Raw genomic sequence first — 21897 nt, 5'->3', positions numbered from 1 at the left:
GATATAAAACGTATGTGTAATGCAAGTCTTAAAAACAGGCTTAATCCCGATGACCTTAGTGGAAAATTAAATCTGGATATTATAAGAAGACTTTGATGGTATGGCCACATTCGAAAGAATTGCTGAGAGTTCTTATATATATCTATATAGTTGTTTTCCATGAATGTGGAACAGTTGAGGTAGCCGGTACAGTTCACAAAAGAAGGCCAAGGAAAATATGAAGGGCATCTATCTATCTATCTATCATTATATATATATGTATGTATATATATGGCAAAAGCGGCGTGTGCGTTTTTGTATGTCCGCGAATGGCTGGGGAGGGGGCTTTCAACCACGTTAGTATTTTTTAGAACTTTTCATATATTCCCTAGATTATAACATCTACGATTTGCGAACAGGCATCATTTCTACATTTATTTTGGTTGCCTTTTATAAAATTCCGTCTATTCCATCCTTTCGCGTGTTTGTTCGTCTTTTTCGTATAAATAAACCAAAACTAATCAAAGCAAATCAACCTGTCTAGCCTTCGTAGACGTCTTGAAGGCAATCAGCTTTGATCAATATTGGAGAAACCCTCCATATCAAACAATTGCTATTCATTTGGAGAGCTCCCCCTTTTTAGGGGGAGTTGATTTTCTTCAACATCGTGGGGAAGCAAAATATGGCAGAAACTGGCCTGCAGCCAACCTTCATTTCTGCACCTGCATGATTCTTAACTTATTCTCTTCAAGTCAACTTTTTGATTGATATTGATAAATTTAAACGCTTTTCACTTCCTCTCGCGTTGTAGCGTAGCGATAAGATCTCAGCTTTTCTTTCACATTCTTCTTTTCTGCCGTGGCGTCACGAGTTCGAGCCTGCCTACCTACTACCACTTTTTTTCTCAATACACTTACAAACATCCAGGTAACGCTGGGCACCCCCTACTAGTAATAATAATAGAAGTGAGAGAAAGATAAATTAGTTTCAAAGTCAATTTCTAAAAGTTATTCAATGCATGCTAACATATAAAGATCAATGGCGGGGATTTGTTGTAAAAATTATTTTTATTTAAAAGAAAAAAAACGTAAAAAAGGTTTTAATTTACGATTTAATTAGATGAAATGGTTGACATTATAAACCTTGTATGAGCAAAGTGTAATATCTATTAGAATCTTTTTTGACTTTGATCAGTCAAGCAAAAATCTTTCTCAACTGAGGAAATTTTCATTTTTTTCTCTCGATCCAGAAAATTGGATTTTTCCACATTAAAAACTGGCATTGTGTCTAACTCTGTCTTCATAGGAAAGCAAGTAAATAGAGACATTTATAAATCATTCACAGCTACTACAATGTTATAAGTATATTTATTTGTTCGTTAAATGGATTTTGTATTGATGAAATCATTTTTCAAGTTTTAGATGGGTGTTCAGCAGGCTATGTAAGGTAAATGCAAAATTATCTCCAAAAACTTTAGTAAACAATTTTTTTAGGTAGAAGATAAGTGGCTACAGACAAGTAAAAAAAAATCAAGTAGTGGTATCATTTTGCATTAAAATTGAACCCCCTTCTGAAAATTTAACTAGTCACTTGTTTAAAGAAATGTTTATAATCTGGAGATTTGGTGCATAATCGATAGTATGCCAAATAAAGTGAATAAATTTTTTAGAGGTGGTAAGGGGAGGGGGAGCGTTTGTACAAGTTTGCCATATTATAAAACTCTTCACATTGTATAATGACACTTAAAAAAAAATCCGGATGAAGACAGAGCAAATTAGAGTGGTTTCTTTTGCTAAACACTAATATATTTTATGATCATTATGTGCTTCAATTTGAGTTGAAGAGGTTTGCAATTTTATGGTTGAGACTCGTTCTACATATTTTTTAGGTTGATTAATAATAAATGCTTCACTGTTTCTGTCCTCGGTCGGTGGAGGAGAGTTCTTCATGACTGAGACAATTTTTATTTTTGTTCCTATCCAGAATGTCCCTTTTTGGGGAGCTGGATTTTTCCCACATTAAAAATCCACCTTGCATCTAATTCTGCCCTCGTGGGGAGGCAAGTAAATAGGAACAATGAATGCTTTATTTTATTTACTTCCTCTCCAGGAGATGAGACATAAGATCAAGTGTAAGTTTGATGAAAATCTTTTATGAAACGAACTGGATTCGAACTTGGCACCTCCAGGTATTCAGTCTGTGTCACTAACCACTTAGCCACTGTTCTTTTAATGTTTTTTATGTGTGTGTGCTTATATTGGTTCCCCGATTTAGTGGTGTCCGTGCATCCATTATTCCGGACGATTGCCAGATAACCGTCCATTAGTTTTTCTTGAAATTTTGCTACAAATTGTATTTCATTAAATAGATGCGCACAGTAAAAAAAAATTTTTTTTGCAGAAATTCCAGTTGTGTCCCCAAGGGTTCAATAAAGGTCAAAAATTCCCCAAAATGGTCAAAATTGACACGTTTTGCCCCATAACTTTTGATCCATCCATTAGATTTTTCTGAAACTTGGCCAAAATGTGGAGCCCATTGTTCTTAATATAAATCCAGTATGGATGACTCTGACAAAATTCTGGTTCACGTCCCCGGGGACTTTTAGTGCTAAAAACACCAATTTTTGTGGCTCTTTTTTCATATTTCTCAAAAACTTGATATGTTTGACTATATAGTGATTTTCCATTGTATTCAACTGAAATACACATGTGTTAAGGCCTGATCCATTTACACTGAGATTCTGTGTCCCCAGGGGCTCAAAAGAGGTAAAAAATGCCCCAAAATGGCCAAAAATGTTACTTCTTGCCCCATAACGTTTGATCCATCCATTAGATTTTCCTAAAACTTGGCCAAAATGTGGAGGCCATTGTTCTTAATATCAATTCTGTATGGGTGACCCTGGCAAAATTCTGGTTCGCATCCCTCTGGAACTTTTAGGGCTAAAAATGCCTTTTTGGAGCTGTTTTTTCATATTACTCAACAACTTGATATGTATATCTATATAGTTGTTTTCCATGGTGCTGAATTCAAATAGGTGTGAAACTGCACCATTTGTCCATTTTCGCTGAGATTCAGCATTCCCAGGAGCTCAAAAGGGGTCACAAATGCCCCATTATTGCAAAAAATGACACTTTCCCATAACTTTTGCCCCATCCATTAGATGTTTCTGGCGAAAATGTGAAGGTAATGTTGGCCCTTCACACTTCTCATATTCATCATTTCTTCACTATTTTTTGTGGCATCATGTAACATGTAGCACTAGACGGGGACCACACACGTGGCTGTTACTTGGATGTAAAGATCAATTCCTAAAATAATTTACGCTCATTATGAATTGTGAAACACTGTTGCTAGGCATAAGGGATCGTAATGTGGACTATATTAAGCTTATTTAAATTTATATGAAATGGAAAAGCAGATATCTTTGACTTTTGTGAAATTTTAATACGTATTAAACATCTATATAATAAAGTTGATTCTTCTCTCCTTGCATGAAAACATAATAGGATAATAACCAAAACCCTTCATGTGCTAATCTGTTCTGTTATCCAATTAGATTAAACTTTCATGCGTGTTTCCAGAAATTATGCATTTAGTTCATCTTACAGTGTTTATATTTTCTCCGAATTACTGGACTTTCTCAAATAAATCTTCCAAAGAGACGGTTGCATCCATTTTTTACTCTCTAAAATGATGAGGAGAGGTTCTCTCACGATTTCTCCATTACTTATGACCTAACTTAGATTGTTCACGAACCCACCCGTGTGCCCGACACTAATGGTCAGTATGAAAGTTTCCTAGACCTTTTTCTCACAGCTATGTTCATCTTCTATTCTGTCCCCACTGGGATCTTCCAGCCACTCGGTTGTCTCGATTCAGATAAAAACAAAATGTAATAAGTCCTCCGACATATCACTCCATCATCAATGGATCTGAGCTAATTTCGTCAGCATCAGAAAAGCCAAACTCTTTACCGAAAATTTTTCAGCTAATTCTACCTTATGTGATCAAGGCTGGCAATCCGCCATATTTCCTCCTGTGTCTGAAAACATGCTATGTGACATACAAATATCTGTGCGTGATGTTGCCAAGCTAATCAAAAACCTTGATTCCAGTAAAACAACTGGCTCTGATGGCATTCCTATAGTGCTCAAAAACCTTCAACCAGAACTAGCTCTATATTTACAAAGCTGTTTAAGCGTTGTCTTAAGGAGAATTACTTCCCAACACCCTGGAAAACCTCATCAGTATGTCCTATGTTTAAAAATTCAGGTGATCGGTCATTTCCCTTGCAATGCAGACCAATCAATCTCCTGTGCATCATGAGAAAGTTGATGGAATCTATATTAAATAGAGAAGTAAGCAACCACCTCAGCAAAAATAACCTCCTCATCGACATGCAATATAGTTTCCGTTCTGCTAGATTTACAGCAGATGTGCTAACATTTATATCTCATAGGATTAGCGAATATCTCGCCGGAGGCTTTCGTTTCTAAGGCAATTGCCCTTGACATATCAAAGGCCTTTGAAAGAGTATGACATAAAGGTCTACTCCACAAAATCTCCAGCTATGGCATAGCTGGAAATGTCTTTTCAATTATTAAATCATTTCTTTCTGATAGGTTCATAAGAGTAGTGGTTGATTGGCAGAAATCAGAAGCTCACAGTATTGATGCTGGGGTCCATCTTGGGCCCAACTCTCTTCCAGATCTACATCAATGATCTCCCAAATCACATCTTAAGATCATTCATAGATATTTATGCTGACGACACTACTATTTATGGCAACACTTCAAAGGCCATAAACGACCAAGTTCTCTCTGATTCTCTCTCCTCTGATCTTGATTATGTTGTACAATGGGGAAAGAGGTGGCTACAAGCTTCTATCTTTCCATCTTCAATGTTCTGATCCCCGCCTGGCATCAATGAAAATGAATGGCTCTTGTCTTTGGGAGGCTCCATGTTTTGACAAGCTTCTAGGTCAGACCTTTACTCCTGATGTAAGATGGAACACATACATCAAATCCATTGCTACAGCTGCTGGAAAAATGGTGGGATTATTCTACCTCTCCAGTAGATATCTCACTGTTCATGCAATTCTCTATCTGTATAAGAGGCAAGTATGTCCAAGGATGGAGTACTGTTGCCACATCAGCTTATCCTGCTTGACACAGTTCAAAATAGACATCATAGCCTTGTGGGGGATGCTCTTTCTGTTTCCTACAACCCCTTTCCCACAGAGGAGACGTTGCCAGTCTGTCTCTGCTTTATTGTTATTTTCATGACGTGCTCGTTTGAGCTCCAATCTATGGTCCCCCCAGCCTTACTTTCACAAAAAGCACTCGTCTAGTTGAAACTACTATCAATAATTTCCCCCACTCTTTACCTGTGCCTCAACCTAAAAGTAGATTCCATGAACAAAGCTTTCTTAGAACTGTGCGCCTGTGGAACTCTGTTCCATTTTCCTGCTTTCCAGCTGACTACAATATGGCTGTCCATAAGTCCAACGTGAACAAGTTCTTGATGAGCTTTCCCCTTAAGTAATCCAATTTACCAAATTCCTACTACTAACCATTGCTACAACATTTTACGCATTGACTTCTGTACACATTAACTCTTATCCTTGGGTGGCCACTGGGCCTTGATAAGTGGTGACTCTTTTGTAAAAATAAAAGAAATTAAAAAACAAAACCTGCTCAAGATAAATACTGCATTACAAAAAAAAAAAAACATTTGACGGTGTATAATAGGTATATTAAAATATTTCAAATATCTAAAAATAGAATATTAAATATAAATCTTTTACCAAAATAAAATTGGCATTAAATGAAGTGTTGATATGCTGTAGAACAAAATAATCAATCACATGCTCACCTCCAGTCTGTGTTACCTGGATGCATGTCTACGAAGCCTGTTGTAATTATTGCATTGGTTTAATCTTTTTTTTTTTTTTATGGAAATCATTTGATGTAAGGAGCTAAAAAAAATTACTTAAAGGTCAAAAACTAGCCAACAATAATTGTTAGATAGGTAAATTCTGACCAAGAAAACAGGATTTCTTCTCTCTTTGTCAGAAACATCTCTAATGGAATGTGAGGACTAAAGGATAAAATAAAAGAAACGAGTTATGCGGCTGGTGGAAGTAAACTCAAGGTTCATTTTTTTTATCTCCGTCAATTGCAACATAATTTATATCTTGCAGTGTAGTATGGATTTGGGAAAATATCCCTTTGATGGTGTCAGGGTTTACCTCCAATCGCAGTGAAATAGTATGAAATACTGTGAGAATATCTCTTGCGATAAGAAGAATGAATGTACAATCAAAATAGACAAAGTCTGTTTAAACTATTTCACACTTTCTCTGTGCTTTTTCAGCCTTCTTGGCACTCAACATGATCAGCAGATTCTACTGCATTTCTCTGATTTAATGAAACGACTTACAGTACAATTTTTAGTTCATTTGTATGGCTTTGAGCAAACCATAATATTCTATCCAAGTTAAATAGTTTCTTCATCTTCTGAGAAAGCTTTGACAAAACTCCCTGAACAAAATTTTCAAAAGATTATAAAAAATTCAGATACATTTCTTTTGAGTGTTTTTAGACCTTGTTGAACTTTCTGATTTTATTCTGCAACAAAAACATACCCCCCTACCTATCAACCACATACTTATATGGACCGTTCTTCTCCATGATATAGTATGAAGTATTCCCAAAATTATATCAAACTTTCATAATTCAACAACTATTTGATCAAGCAGAAATGTGCATGGTGGTTACGGTTTTCAAGAATTTCAGGTCTATACATCAAATTTGGAAAAAAAAAAAAAAATTGGAAGTTGAAATTTTGTGCAAAGTTTGATCCTGGCCAAACCTGTCAATCCCACATAACATGCGAGATTTCATTGGCTACAATATAAGCCAAGTAGAGTTTCTAGTCGTTTTGGGCTCATGTGTCCGTGTTGTGTCATCCACAGCAATACAATTCTCACCAGCTCTTGCTTGCTCCTCTGGTAGTGATTGGCAAATAGTAGCTGTTGCTCCTTGATGGTAATAGATATGGCAGGTAGGTTGCCATAAAGTTGCTGCTTTGTGGTATAATCTTGCCACGATATATTTAACACTTTTTGCAGCATACGGGTGTACATGCCATCTAGTTTTCTGTTCAATCTTTTGTCAAGTGTCTAGGTTGTAGCACTGTAAACAAGAACAGACTCCACCACTGCTTTGAAGAACTGCCTTTTCAGTTTGTCAGTAAGCCTTGAGGTCCATACTGACCACAGCTTATCCAATGCGGTCCATGCTTTTGAGATGTGAATTTCAATATCTCTCTCTGTATGGAACCTATGTTACTGCCCAGGACGACCTAAATCCATGTACATCCAGCAAATTGCACTTGACGCCAACTGTGATCTTGTAAATCTGAGGCGACTGATGGAATACAAGGATATCTAGAGAGAGAAAGAGAGAGAGTCACATTTATCAGAGCAAGGAGCCTGACCAGATAGGTGTATAGATAGTTTCTAGGTTATTACCAAAAGTGTGACTTTGACTTTCTTAATCTTGACCTTTGACCTCGATATCTCAAAATCAAGTCGGTTCTAAGTTAGACCATGACCCGCATTTTGATCATCAGATTCCTCTTAAAATCTTACTCCTAGAAGTTGTTTATTCTTGTTACAGGGATTTGTGTGTATGTTTTCTTTCTTTTCTTTTTTCTTTTCTTTTCTTTTTTCTTTTCTTTTCTTTTTTCTTTTCTTTTCTTTTTTTTTTTTTTTCTTCTCTAGTGTCTGACAGAAATATTATATAAGACCCAATGCCACCATTGTAAAATGTTAATGGGGAAGGGGTTCGTGTTTGAGTTTTGTTTTCAATATCATTTACTAGATAGACATGCAGACACTATAAACCAGATAGCATGTAGATTTGCTGCCTCTCTCAGCTATGACGCCCTGCATGGTTTGTACCATTTTTAGACTATACATGTGCGCTATACTTTATCAACTAAACAAAAGGCATTGCTGAATATTGAAGTCTTTAGAAATGCATGTTTTAGTTTCTCGTTTGTGTAGATTCTTTATAGATAATATCTAATAAATTTCCTTCCTAGTTTTCAGCAAATTTCCCTATTGTCTTGAAATTGTCCACTGGTCATCGGTTGCAGAATCTGAAGGTATAATGTCCAACTCCAGGCATTCCTAGAGTCTGACTCCATCTCCTTCCAAAACCTCCGACTCGGCAACCTTGGTTTATGCAACTGCATTTTTGCTGTATCGAGTTAAATTTATTTTTTGATGAATAGTTGTGTAATCTTTGTTTCTGTAATGTTTGTTGACTTGTTATCATATAAGGAATTCTCCAAATATCTTGTCTCGTGCTACCAGATTAGGCCGTCTGAAGATATTGACTTCCTGGCCTAAAATGCACCAAAACATTGGTATTATTGCCCCCTCCCTTGCAAAACGCAAGTCATATTCTGCTAAAACAAAAATAACAATTTTTATCTACAAAAAAATCTAATTTAACATCAATAAATATTTAAAGGTTTAACCAACTTGAGGCAAAAAAAAAAACTTGTACCAAAATGGCTCAACTCAAAAAGGGTAGATATGCCGTAAAACAAAACAATTAAACCAAACGCCAGGAATAAATATTTGAAGTTATAAACATCTTGAAGCTTAAATGCACTTGTTTCCGAAATTGCTGGATTTGGCATTAGATGACCTGAAAAATGTTGATATGCCATAAAACAAAACAATGAACCCCTAAACATCCTAACTGAATTTACATTGTTTAAATTAGGAATATTTTTGGAGTATTGTATGAATTGAACAACAAATATTCAGTTTCAAACACTTCATTAAAAATAAAAATCTACTCTTCAATTTTTAGAGGGGCACTTGAGTTGGATTTGTAAGTTTAGCATACCTCTTCACTCCAGTTTCAAACTCCAAAAGATTGTTGCTTGTAGGAATTTTTTTAATGTGATTGACTCAAAGAACATGGGATCATTTTTACTAAAAATTTACATAGTAGCTGCTTGCCTCTTAACTAAGAATTGAACATATGATTTAAAAAAAAAAAAAAAAATTATAATAAAATTTTGTCTTATTGATAGTATATCAAAAAAATTAAGAAAATAAATTTAATTTTAGTTGGACTTGAGGCTGAATTATATCCTTCCCCCACTCTCTCTCTTTCATATATAACTTCAGTCCCTCCTGTCTTTCTCACACACACACTCTCTCTCTCTCTCTCTCTCTCTCTCTCTCTCTCTCTCTCTCTCTCTTGATTTTGTGTAGAAATGATATCATGTAATTGCCAAGTTTATGTCTTGTCCTGTGTCCTCCGTGACTGCCGAGTGTATATCTTGTGTTCTCCGTGATTGCTGCTTATACGTCTTGTCCTGTGTCCACCATGATTGCTGAATGTACGTCTTGTCCTGTGTCCTCCGTGATTGCCAAGTGTATATCTTGTCTTGTGTTCTCTGTGATTGCCGAGTGTACGTCTTGTCCTGTGTAGTCCTCCGTGATTGCCCAGTGTATGTCTTGACCTGTGTCCTCCGTGATTACCGAGTGTACGTCTTGACCTGTGTCCTCCGTGATTACCGAGTGTACGTCTTGACCTGTGTCCTCCGTGATTACCGAGTGTACGTCTTGTCCTGTGTCCTCCGTGATTACCGAGTGTATATCTTGTCCTGTGTCCTCCGTGATTACCGAGTGTATATCTTGTCCTGTGTCCTCCGTGATTACCGAGTGTCTATCTTGTCTTGTGTCCTCCGTGATTACCGAGTGTCTATCTTGTCTTGTGTCCTCCGTGATTACCGAGTGTCTATCTTGTCTTGTGTCCTCCGTGATTACCGAGTGTCTATCTTGTCTTGTGTCCTCCGTGATTACCGAGTGTCTATCTTGTCTTGTGTTGTTTTTTTTTTTTAAAACAAAAATTATTAGATGTAATTTGTTTCAGTCAAATTCTATAAAGGTAGAGTACAATTGTAGTACAGGACCCATAAGTGATTAATCTATATATCTATAAAAGTAAAATTGTCTTTTTGTGTATATTTCCCTAGCAAACTACTCTGTCAATTTTCAGTCTACAGACTTGAGATTTGACATAAGGGGTATTGAGATTTGGAAAAATCTTTTTAATCAGTTTAATCAGTTTTCTAAAGAAGACTTCACTCAATTTAACACTCACAAAAACAAACTTATATGATACAATGAAAACAATGTGACAAAAAGATTCTAATATTAGACGTTAATGTTTAATCTATTCTCCTTATTGTTATAAAACAATCTTAAGAAACGCAATTGACTCTCAAAAATGTTAGAAATGTAGTTTCTTTTGTTGCACCTCCATAAAACAAAAAGTTTTGTTTTTGCACTATTGTCTTTCTGTTCCTGTGTTACTTACATTGCATAAATCTTTGTCAAAACTATTCCCCCTTGCAGAATTTTATAATCTCTACAATGTTTTATCACACAATAACTATCTCACTCAAATTCATGGTGGCTACTGTTTACTTGTTTGATCCCAGGAAAGTTTAATTAATCTTTGTAAAGCATTTTGGTGGTTATTAATTTCAGTAATTATGTTCTACAGAAATAATCGACGGTCGTTGGATTTTATATTTTATCTGTACCAAACGTATTAATTCATGTCTGAAAAATTTGAAATTCAGTTACAGAATGATTTTAAAAATGAGAAATCTAGATAAATTTCTTAAAAAAAAAAAAAGAGTAAATCCATATAAATCGGAACCCTACAACTTTTGATCGGCTCAATTCTGTTGTTGGCATTGGTTTCCCTGATTCATTCCAGAATGAGATACTTACAGAAAAGACTGTATGAAGGTAACCAACAACCATCATAAAAATGGTGCTATAGAATAAGATTCCTAATTGATCCGCCCAGGACGTTGCTCGATTTCACCACCACTGCCACCACCTAATTTCTTGATTTTGATGTTAAAAAAATGATCAATTCTTCTGATTCTTGATATCTCAACCATTCATTCCATGACTAATAATGTTTGATTTCAATATGGCATAATCATGTTGACACATCGGTTCTCATTAGATCACCGAAGTTAAGCAACGTTGAACCCAGTCATTACCAGATGGGTGACCATTTAGGAATATCAGGTGCTGTATGTAGAATAACGTTGACACAAAACTGAAGAAAAAAAGTCATCTCCCTCACAGGGATATATAAACAACTGAGGATCGTTTGTGAATTTGATATTCCCTAGACGTTTACTCCTTCGGGAAAAGCTGATTCAACCCACATAGAGTGAATGCCATTGAATCATAGGATCATAATGTTTGTCTTTCCATTGATCTAATTTTAATTGATTACTCCTGCTCATGTTGGTAAAAGTTAAATTTATTAAAGATGACAATTATTGCACTCTGCCTCTTGAACTTGTGTTGATTACAAGTTTTACTAATGAAGGAAGAGGAGATCACTTGGGTTTGTATTACTATACATGTAGGTTTGAAATAGTTGTCAAAAGTTTATTCAGCTCAAAAAACATAGTGTTTACCAATGTGTTGGAAAATTTCAAATGGCGCAAGACTCTCTGTTGAACACGGTAGGTTTGGGAAAAGGAGTTAAAAATAAAAAACTATACAAAATACTGTTTAAAAACTACCGAATATATGTCAGCCTATGTTATGGTAACATATATTGAGTGAGTTTCTAACAGTATTTTGTATATTTTTTTACTTTTAACTAATTTTCCCAAACTTACTGTGTTACGCAGAGAGTCCAGTTCCATTTAAAATTTTTCAAAGCATTGATAAACACTGGATGTTTTTTGAGCTGAATAAACATGTTACATTAAATAAAAACACTAAAAAATTATCCAGTTATATAGAAAAGTAACTTATCTTGCCTTTAATAACATTTATTTGTTTTTTGACAACTTTTTTGAATGTTTATGTATAGTAAAACAAACCCAATCACTTATAATATAATCAGGGCAGCCTTGTTGCTGATATCAAATGGTACAACTTTACAATCACCCCATCATGAAATAAATCTTTTTATTTGTTTCAGTTGGGGTTAGTAGTATAAGGTCAGACTCCTTCCAATACCTCTGATTTGCAACTGAATTTCAATAAGCTTTTGATGCTTATATATTATAACAACAACAAAAAATAAATTGAATTTCAAGTACGACCCTGGTGTCTAACTCTGTCCCGTGGGGAGGCATAGTAAATAGGTACATTATTGTCAGGTCTCGAGTTGTAACATATCCAAAAATTACAAAAAATGATAAGGTAGAAAATGAATTCATATTGAAAAGACATTTGTAAAATCTAGCAATTTGGTTTCAAAATCTATCAATTTGAATTGGAGAGTTAACGGGAGGTAACTAAGTTTTCAATTTCTCAAAAATCTTATGCCAATTTCGGGAAACTAATTTTGATAAGTTTTGAAAACAGTTTAAAAAAGTAATTTTTTTTAAATTCAAAAATTATGTATATATCTTTTATGTTTATTTTCTGAATATATTCTGTCTGCTACAGTGTTTTAACTGAGTTATTTCCCCTTCTGCTTATGTCACGTGACCCAATATACCTAATTTAGCATGTAACTTAAATTGTTTTTAACATTATAGGAACCGTTTTTCATGAATAATTATTTTTCTACCTTATAGTTTTTCATAATTCTTGGATGTGTTACTATTTAAGACCTGACAGTTACATAGATACAAGTGAAATAGTTCAGTAGTCATGAATTTTGATAACAAATAATTTTTGTTATTTCACTAAAAATTTTACTTATTAAACAATGGTAACCTAAAACTTGTGTTAGCTTGATGTGCCCCTATATTCGATGGTTAGTGCGTTGGGAGCATTTTGTACTGTGATAGTTTAATGTGCAATTTTAAATGGAAGAAACAAATTATTTGCTATCGAAATGTAAGATTTTAAGAGTTTATCAATTGGAATAATTCTCTCAAAAATAATTAGCACTTTTTAAAATAAAAAGGAAAAAATAAGACCGTTTAAAAAAAAAAATCACCTAATAAATTCATAGGTTCTTTGAATAATTATTTCAGGATACTAATGGTTTGCTATCAAGATTCATTGAGAATATATATTTTATTTTAGTAATTTTTTTTTTTTCATATAAATTCGGAACCCGAGTTTTGCCAGAATAAAAATTTAAACTCATTAATATAGTGTGTTCTGCTCATTTATTAAATTTTTTAGCCATTTTTTTAAAATTAATCAAATTTCAACTTAAAAGTAAAAAAAAAATTCTGTAAAATCTAAGTCCAGTTTATGAAAAAAGTAGACTTTTTCTTTTATAGCTTAATAGTGACTGGTGGGTGTACCTAAGGCTATTGAGCACCCCCCCCCCCCAAAAAAAAACAATGTTTCAATCAAAATAGCAGTGAGTGCCAGTGCAAGCGTAAAAAAATATAAAAAAAAATTTTAATAAAATTAACCGCAGTAGGCAAGCAGGCTCGAACCTGTAACACAAAAAAGGAAAAGGAGGTGGAAAAAGTTAATATACGAGCTGTCTCTGCCACGGTGACTTATGACGTCACGGGCCTTTGAAATAACGTTTTATGAATGTACATTGAGATTAGTAGGACGTATGACTTGCAAAAGATCTTGACGCAAAAATTGACCCTTCCTTGCAAAAAATATTTTTTTAAAAACAGCCCAGTTGATCAAGACATAATTAATCTTTTTGGCCAATTTTTAGATATTTTTCATCCAAGAGATCAATCTTTCTAACGATACCAATTTTGTCACGGTCCGATGCGTCTGTCAAAAATTTTTGACACACACACACACTTTCCTTTTTATAAGTCCGGGCTATGAAACAAGTAGACGTTTTCTTTTATAGCTTAATAGTGATTATGCAAGTGATACTGGAAGAATCTCCTTTTCAAAAAGAATAATTTTCCATAATTGTTTGGGAAGGAGGGGTCGGGTGCTGAACATTTGTTTATTCATTGAGATTTTATTGACATTCATGAAGATATCAAAAAATAAAATAGTCCTTTTAAAAATGCAGTTGGCATACAATAATTTACATTTAAAACATTTTTTTTTTTTTTTTTTTTAACTTATAAAGTTAAGGACGCTGTCTCACATTTATTCCTAGTATGTCTGGAATTTCAATAACCGAATTTCATGCTCAGCTAAGGATGAAATCTGATTTGAATAGTTTAACTCTTCAAAAAAAATTTTTTTATGATTTTATTTGAATTTTTTATGATTAACCCATGATTTACGTGTTTTTTCTTTGTTTTTGTTTTTTTGTATTTGAAAATGTTTTCTTTTTGTTAATTATGTAATATCACATAATAAAATGAATTAGAATCATGTCATGAACTGATGAATTTAAACACTTTTAAAGAATTTACTTTTTTTCTGTATTACAGGGTAATTTGTCTTTTTTTTTATTTTAATGTTTCTTGTTAATAGTAATTCAACTGAAGATATGCTTCAGTTGATATTCTTCAAATGTTTTGCTGCTTTTATCACAATCTATATTGAACTTAAATTCTTTTTTTTTTCTTTTTTTTTTTTTAACACATCTGCTTTTCAGGATGATAATTATTTAAGTTCTTTTTTGTTTGTTTTAAATTTTTGAAAATAAATGCTTCTTGAGATTTTATTTTTTATTTTATTTATTTATTTATTTTTTTTTTTTACCAAATATAAACCTACTGGTCTGGGTGCCCGGCATTGCCCGGGTGTTTGGAGGTGTGTATTGAGCAATTTAAAAAAAAAAAAAGTGGTAGTAGGAGGCAGGCTCAACCCTATACTGCAGAGGAAAAGAACTGGGGCGGGGGGAGTGACGTCTTTGCCGTTGCATCCATCGCCAAACCGGAGGTGGGAAGATTTAAATTAAGGCTAGTCAATCGAAAAGAGAGAATGACTTTCGAAAATATCAGTGAAAAAAGCGACCCCTCCTTGTAGAAAAGTGCCCAGTTGAGGGTGAAGGAATTAATAAACATTAGCCAATTTTTCGATATTTGTCATCCGAAGGGTCGGATGCAAAACGAAAGTTTTAGGCAGATGTGCATTTAAACAGACCGGTGAGATTTATATTATAGGTAACATAAAAGCATAAAATAATCCGAATAATCAATCCTTATCTCAAAAATTCAGAAAGGTGATTGTTATTTGTATATTATCTTTTTTTTTAATTTAGGATGATTTAGTTTGCTTGAAGCATTATGTGTAATGTATATAGACAATTTATAGAAGGCTATATTAACAATAAAAAAATATGTTGGGTAGATGGGAGGACTGAAAGTATATTGAAGGTAGAAATGAAAATAAGTTTATTTACCTTTTTTGAATATAAATATTACTTTCAGTTTGACTTTGCTCACTGGAGGTGTATGTGTGGAGCCGATATACCACAATATTTCATGACGAAATATTCCTCCTTTTCAGGTGTTACTACTTTGCTCAACTTAAATTTTGTATCCTACAAGGACGATGATGACTGTAAAGTTAATCAGATCCACAATGAACACACGTTGCAGGATAGATGTTTCGATTATTGATTGCATATTGTTATCTATTTTAACCGAGAAGTATTTGAGAACGAATTGACATGGTAAACATAGTTAATTGAGGCTGTTGACAAACCCCATCTACTTGGTAATTTCTGTAGATTTTGGATAAAATTGTTTTTTTTTTTTTTTTTTTAGCCTTAGAACAGTGGTTCTCAACCTTTTTTACTCATGGACCCCTTTTCCCTTTTTTTCTTGGTGGACCCCTTCATAACTATTGGTCATAAGACAATCTTCTATTTTTCACTCATATAAATTTTGAGGTTTTAATAATCAAAGAAATATTATATAATTAAGCTTTATTTTTAAATGAAAACTAATTTAATGCAAATAAAGTATTCTACAACAACTATAATAATTATGATAATAATGATGATAAGTTTTGTTATGTTCTGTCTGTGGACCTCAGAAATATTCCGTGGACCCCGGTTGAGAACCCTTGCCTTAGAATTTTGATGTACCTTTTATTAAAAAAATTTTTAAGTAAAAGTTTGAATAGTTTTTTTTGTTTTTTGTTTTTTTTTTTTGTTTTCTAAATGTAAATACTAATTATCTATTTCTGTTTCTCTGCAGTGTCGTTACAAGATATTCATCTCCGCAAACCTTATCGAAGCAACTTAATACCTGATCAACAAGTTGTTTCAAGTTCGACTATGCCAAATGCCATGCGTATCACATACAGTCAATGTGATAGAGCTCCCGCTCTGGAAAAACTTGATATATTCCGGTAAGTAATTTTTTTTTTCTATTGCTACAAATATTTCAAGAAAAATAAGCAATGCTTTTTTTTTTTTTTTAAACACTGAAGATAAACATGTCTAATGTAATACTAGTTGTATCTGTTTGACATTACCTGGAAGTCTTTTGTACTCTTTTTTTTTGTTTGTTTTACTGTATCCTTTGAATTTTTATATCAAGTAGTTTTATTTTTTTACATAGAATTTTGAAAGTTAAATTTAGTTATTACAGTATTATTTTGCCCTTAAATTATTAATTGGATCCAATTGTTATAAAACTATTAGTAAATTTAAGATAATGTTATTTTAATCTGTGTAAAAAAAATTGATTGTATGTAAATAGTTTGCCAAACTATCGATCCTTTCAATGCATAAAGATTTACTAATGATATTAAAGCCAGTTTAAATGACTATTCAGCAGTTTCAATTCTTCCATATTTTATTCGCTTTTCAAAAAGTTGATTATATTTTTTAAATTTATTTTTTTTTTTATACTATATACAAACTATTAAAATGGCTGACCTGTCCAGAAAAAAAAAATCAAGTAAAAATCCATTTCATGCTTAAATTATTTTTTTAAATAGGATTTTAAAAATTTTTTGTCATTTGGTTTCGATAAATAATTGATTAATGATAAATTAAAAAAAATATATATTAATTCTCATAGTTGCGAAAGAAAGCCACACATGTACGTTAAATTTGGCTTATATTACTTCTCTACTTGCTTTATTAATAACAGATTAAAAGTTAATTACACCCATCTTGAATGGAGAGCCATTGTTGGGATAGAAAAATGATCCAAAAAGGGATAGAAAAAAAAAAAAAACTATCGCAGAGAAGAGAAAATGATCTAATTACGAATAATAAATGTAGTTGTGCCAAGTAAAAATTGGCAGCTGCAATCCAGACAGAAGCTTTGAATTGTAAAGAATTCCAGGTAAATAAAAAAAAAAGCATAAAAGATGCTGATATTAATTCAGTCAGGATCAGCAGAACATAGTTTTCGTCTTGTGTCAAGACATGACTGAAAAAAAAAAAATCAATTCGGTATATTTTATTATTTCTTTAACCAAAAATTGATTCTCAGTTAACATTCACATCTGTGTAGATTTCAATGTCCGCAATGTTGAATGGCTAGCCCACTCAAACAAGACAGATGATGAGAGGAGGTTGTCATGATTTCTCCATTGCTTATAACTTAACAGATTGTGCCTGACACTGACAGACAGTATGTAAGTCTCTTAGGCTTTTTTCTTGCAACTTTCCCAGAAAAGTGCTCATCCTCCATTCTGTCTCCACTAGGAGCTTCTGATCACTCGGTTGTCTCGGTTAAGATAAAGATAAAATACAATAAGTCCTTGAATATACTTCTTTATCGTACAGTGTATCAATACTCTATGGCTGACTGGGATAGCTTCCAAACACGTATCGTTTTCATGCATTTCATGTATAAAAACCTGTCTCTTATAGTATCAGACCTGACTGACTGGTTAACTGTCAGTATAAACCACTTTATACCCTCCAAGAAATATCAGCAAAAACTTAACAGCCAACTGTAGTTCATTCCAGAATGTACTGCTAACATTGTGCACAGAAATTACTATTTCCATTGCTTTCAACAAAATAGATGTTCTGAAATTAAAGCTGCCTTTAGGACTGCAGCAACCACTGCAAAAAAGTAATAAAGAATGCAAGAGGTTCGTATGCTTAGTCCAAGTTTAAAGTAGCTGAACAGCGGCTTGCTTCTCATGATTTTTGCTGATTAACAGGTTCCTGAACAGATGCATGTTCTTTATTCCAACCGTCATTAATGAACCTGAAGTAATTTTGTCAGCATCTGACAAAACTAAACTCTTTTGCTAAGAATTTTGCAGCAAATTCTACACTTTGTGATTAGACCCCTTCCCTATTTCCTACTATGACTGAACACATGCTATGCGACATACAAATATCTGTGAGTGATGTTCCCAGACTTATCAAGAACCTTGATTCCAGTAAAGTAACTGGCCCGGACGTCATTCCAATCATAGTGCCCAAAAAGCTTCAAAATGAACTTATTCCCATACTTAAAAAGCTGTTTAAACGTTGCCTTGTGGAAAAATGCTTCTCAAAATCGTGAAAACTTCAGCAGTCTGGTCCGTATTTAAAAATTCTAGAGATCGGTCATCTGACTCTCAGTACAAACCAATCAGTCTTCTGTGCACCATGAATAAGTTGTTGGAATCTGTGAAAGAGAAGTAGTCAACCATCTCAGCAAAATCGTGCAATATGGTTTCTTAACTACTTTTAGCAATAGAAATCAGAAATATTGTATAAATAATGCGTAATAATTTCCAGAAAAAAAAAAAAGTAGATGCCGTGATCAGAAATCAAAATCTTTTTAGATCTCTTCCCAGGCCTTATTTGACTAATCCATTCCCCATTTACAAGGAGGCCACAATTTTGATACATTTATAGATCCACCTACAACTACACGTCCAAACCAACAAAGTCTATGTGATCCTAAGTACAAACTTTTGTTGAAGAATACATGATGTAATATTCACTAACAGCATTTCTATTATTAACCCATAGCTGTATCTACCGGCGCTGCCAGGGATTGGAATGAAATCATTTTAGTTTTTAATTTTTATTTGTTTGCACATTTTTTAGCTTAAGGTAGAAAACTATTATATTCTACATTTTTAAAATGAGTTATTTTCCCCTTTCTGATTTTTATTGGTTCGCTGACATAGGAGGAGTTGGTCCTAGTAATTCTCTCCCGTTTATCCGTTCGCACTTTTCTCAATAATCACACCTTGGATTTTTTTTTTTTTTTTTTTTTTTAAATTTTGCCCAAACATTAGTCATGGTCAAAGTAAATTTTTCACTCATGGTGGGGGGACCTCGCATGCTCGGCTTGTGTTTAAGTGATTAATTAATGTTCTATGTTAGCATTCTATGTTAGCAGTTGTCAGGACCAGACTAAGTTTTTTGTTTTATTCTAGCTCAGTATGTTATATTGTCAATAACATGGTACAACAATGTTTGGTTTGTCAGCTTAAATGCCATTTGAGTTTTATATTGAAAATCTGGCACAATAGCTTTATATGTTAGATATCATCAAGATGGATAACATTTAATATAACAAAGAATCTCGACCAATTCCCTTCAAATTCACTAGTGCATTATTAACTACCTGGCAAATATACCCGGTGAATCAAGTGCAAGAGAGATTCAAATGGTTACACTTAGATACATCTAAAGATGGAATATTGCTGTCATATTTGTGCAGGCACTGCTCAGAAAAATCTTTCCTGCCTTGATATATTTTTTTTAAAAAATTGAATCCGTCTCGTGGAAGAGTCTTTTATGTTCTTTTCAGATCCTTTCTCACAAAAAACAAGTTGTCTTTCTCTACTCTATAGTTATTTTCATGGGATGCAATTCTCTACCTATATAAAAGCCACGTACAGCCAATGATGGAGTACTGTTGGCACATCTGAGCAGGACCTACTTGAAACAGCTTATCCTGCCTTGACAGAGTTTAAAATAGACTTCGTAGCTTAGTGGGGATGCCCTTTTCTCTTCCCTGCAAACCCATTAACCGTTATTCTCTGGTGGCCTCTGGGCCTTGATAAGTGGTGACTCCAGTGTGTAGTTTAAAAAAAAAAAAAAAAGGTGCTTAACTGAGCTCTAATCTCTGACTCCTCCTCGTAAAACATTCACGGCAAGAACTCTAATTATCACTATTGCAAAGAACTTTCCTTTCTTCCTCTGTCTACTTAAAATCATCAAAAGTTTTCTTCTAAGAACTTACCATCTTTGGAACACACTACCACGGAACTGCTATTCTGTAGATTACAGCATGATCATCTTTAAGTCCAATTTCAATATAAATGCTTGTCCATTTGTCTTTATAAGTAATCACATTTTATCCTTTCCATTTATTATTTTCAAACCTCTGTTGGGGACAGGACGATCTGCGGTGTTTTAGACGATCCCGTCCCCATGTATATAATGGTGAATGAATATATTTAATCGTAGAGGAATTGAAAAGATAAAAGGTCGCATAATGAAGACGAAGATATACCGTTATATGTCAACGAAACAAATGCAATTTATTTGCATAAATATACAGTGATAGGAAGTGGAGTAACGTTACTTGCGGTTGACTGGCTAGTCAGGACGCGGTGGTGGCTCATAGCTCCACCGGAGCGGTGTTTGTCACATGTTGACTGTTTGAGCGTTCCACAGAAAAAAGGGTGAAATATGAGAAACAGGAAGTGACGTAGCTAGGTCGCTCTTCTAAGTTAAAGGGCGACAATCGAGTTAGGCTGAGAGTGTTCAACTCCCACACCTCTCATAATATTATTCATCATCTAACTGACAATTTCATTAACCCTTTTATCCTTGAGTGATTTTTGACCTTGGTAAATAGTAACTCAATAGTATTAGGATTTTTCAGACTGCTCTTCTCTTCTTGAGTGTTATTTTCATTACCTGCAAGCACCCGTGGCATAATGGATAAAGTACTTGGTTAAATTAAATTGTAAGTTACACTCTTCTGCAGGTTGATAGTTCAAGTCTCTGTGTGAGTAACACTCAAATACAGTTGCAAATTATTTAAGACTTTTTACTTAGTCATGACTGACGGAATGAAAGCATGCTAGAACTATGGATTTAATAAAGGGTTCTGTTTGAAATTCTGTGCAGATTCCAGAGTTTGACAAGATACACTTGAAGATTGGCTGTTACATCGACCGAAATGTTGTGAAAATGATGAGAACAGTAATCCAAACGATACAAATTAACAATCCTCATTTTAAAAATTCAGAAACCTAATTCATTAGTAGGGCTATCACAAGAGAATATTCTTTTCATTATTTTGACTCTCGAGTATGTATCAGTTTTTTTTTTTACACGGTGGTCACCACTTATCAAGGCCCGGAAGCCACTCAGGGATAAGGGTTATTGCAAGTACAGTACGTTAGTGTGGAGCTTTAATGAAGTGTTTACTTAAGAGGGCGGTTCATTAGGAATTTGTTAACGTTGGACTTGAAGACATCCAAGTTGTAGTCAGGTGGGAAGCAGGCAGATGGAACAGTTCCACAGGCGTGCAGTTCTAAGAAAGAAGCTTTGTTCATGGAATCTACGTTTTGATTTAGGACAGATAAAGAGTGGGGGGAAATTTTTCACAGTGGATTCAGCTAGTCGGGTGTTTTTCGTGAAAATATCAGTTAATATCTTATGTTTTTATATAGTGATGTGGTTCTTGTTTGATTAACTGTCTTACTGTGTTGGATATATATATTCAAGAGTTAAAACAATAATATTCTCTTGTCATAGCCCTACTCATTAGTGTTTAAAATATATATATATATATATATATATATATATATATATAAATTGAACGTGTCTGTGTGTGTATGTGTACATTTCCCTGTGCAATAACTCTGCCAATTTTCAGTCTACAGACTCGAAATTTGATATACAGAGTACTGAGATTTGGAAAAATCTTTGTAATCCCTTTTCGGCCAGAAACTTGGCTGTTAAGGGGTCAAAGTTCAACAATTTGACCTTTGAGAACTCTACCAAACTCCTCCGCCAATTTTGGGTCTAAACACTTGAAATTTTAGATATAGGT

The 21897-nt window shown here is 33.9% G+C and overlaps 1 protein-coding gene across 5 annotated transcripts in view; it reads left to right on the top strand.

Annotated features, from left to right (window-relative positions):
* LOC145263129 (uncharacterized) overlaps window positions 1–21897 on the top strand; it is a 340479-nt gene that overhangs the window by 200528 nt on the left and 118054 nt on the right. For all 5 annotated transcript variants that reach the window (XM_080120072.1, XM_080120075.1, XM_080120074.1 and 2 more), the window contains one exon: window positions 16108–16261. In XM_080120072.1, coding sequence (XP_079976198.1) covers window positions 16108–16261 — 154 coding nt within the window. The remainder of the gene's footprint in view (window positions 1–16107; window positions 16262–21897) is intronic.

The sequence above is a fragment of the Euprymna scolopes genome, chromosome 38, assembly GCF_053919585.1.
Source record: "Euprymna scolopes isolate OS-2025 chromosome 38, ASM5391958v1, whole genome shotgun sequence".
NCBI classification, from domain to species: Eukaryota; Metazoa; Mollusca; class Cephalopoda; order Sepiida; family Sepiolidae; genus Euprymna; species Euprymna scolopes.
The sequence above is the reverse complement of the archived record's forward strand: the minus strand, read 5'-3'. Positions and strand labels throughout refer to the sequence as shown.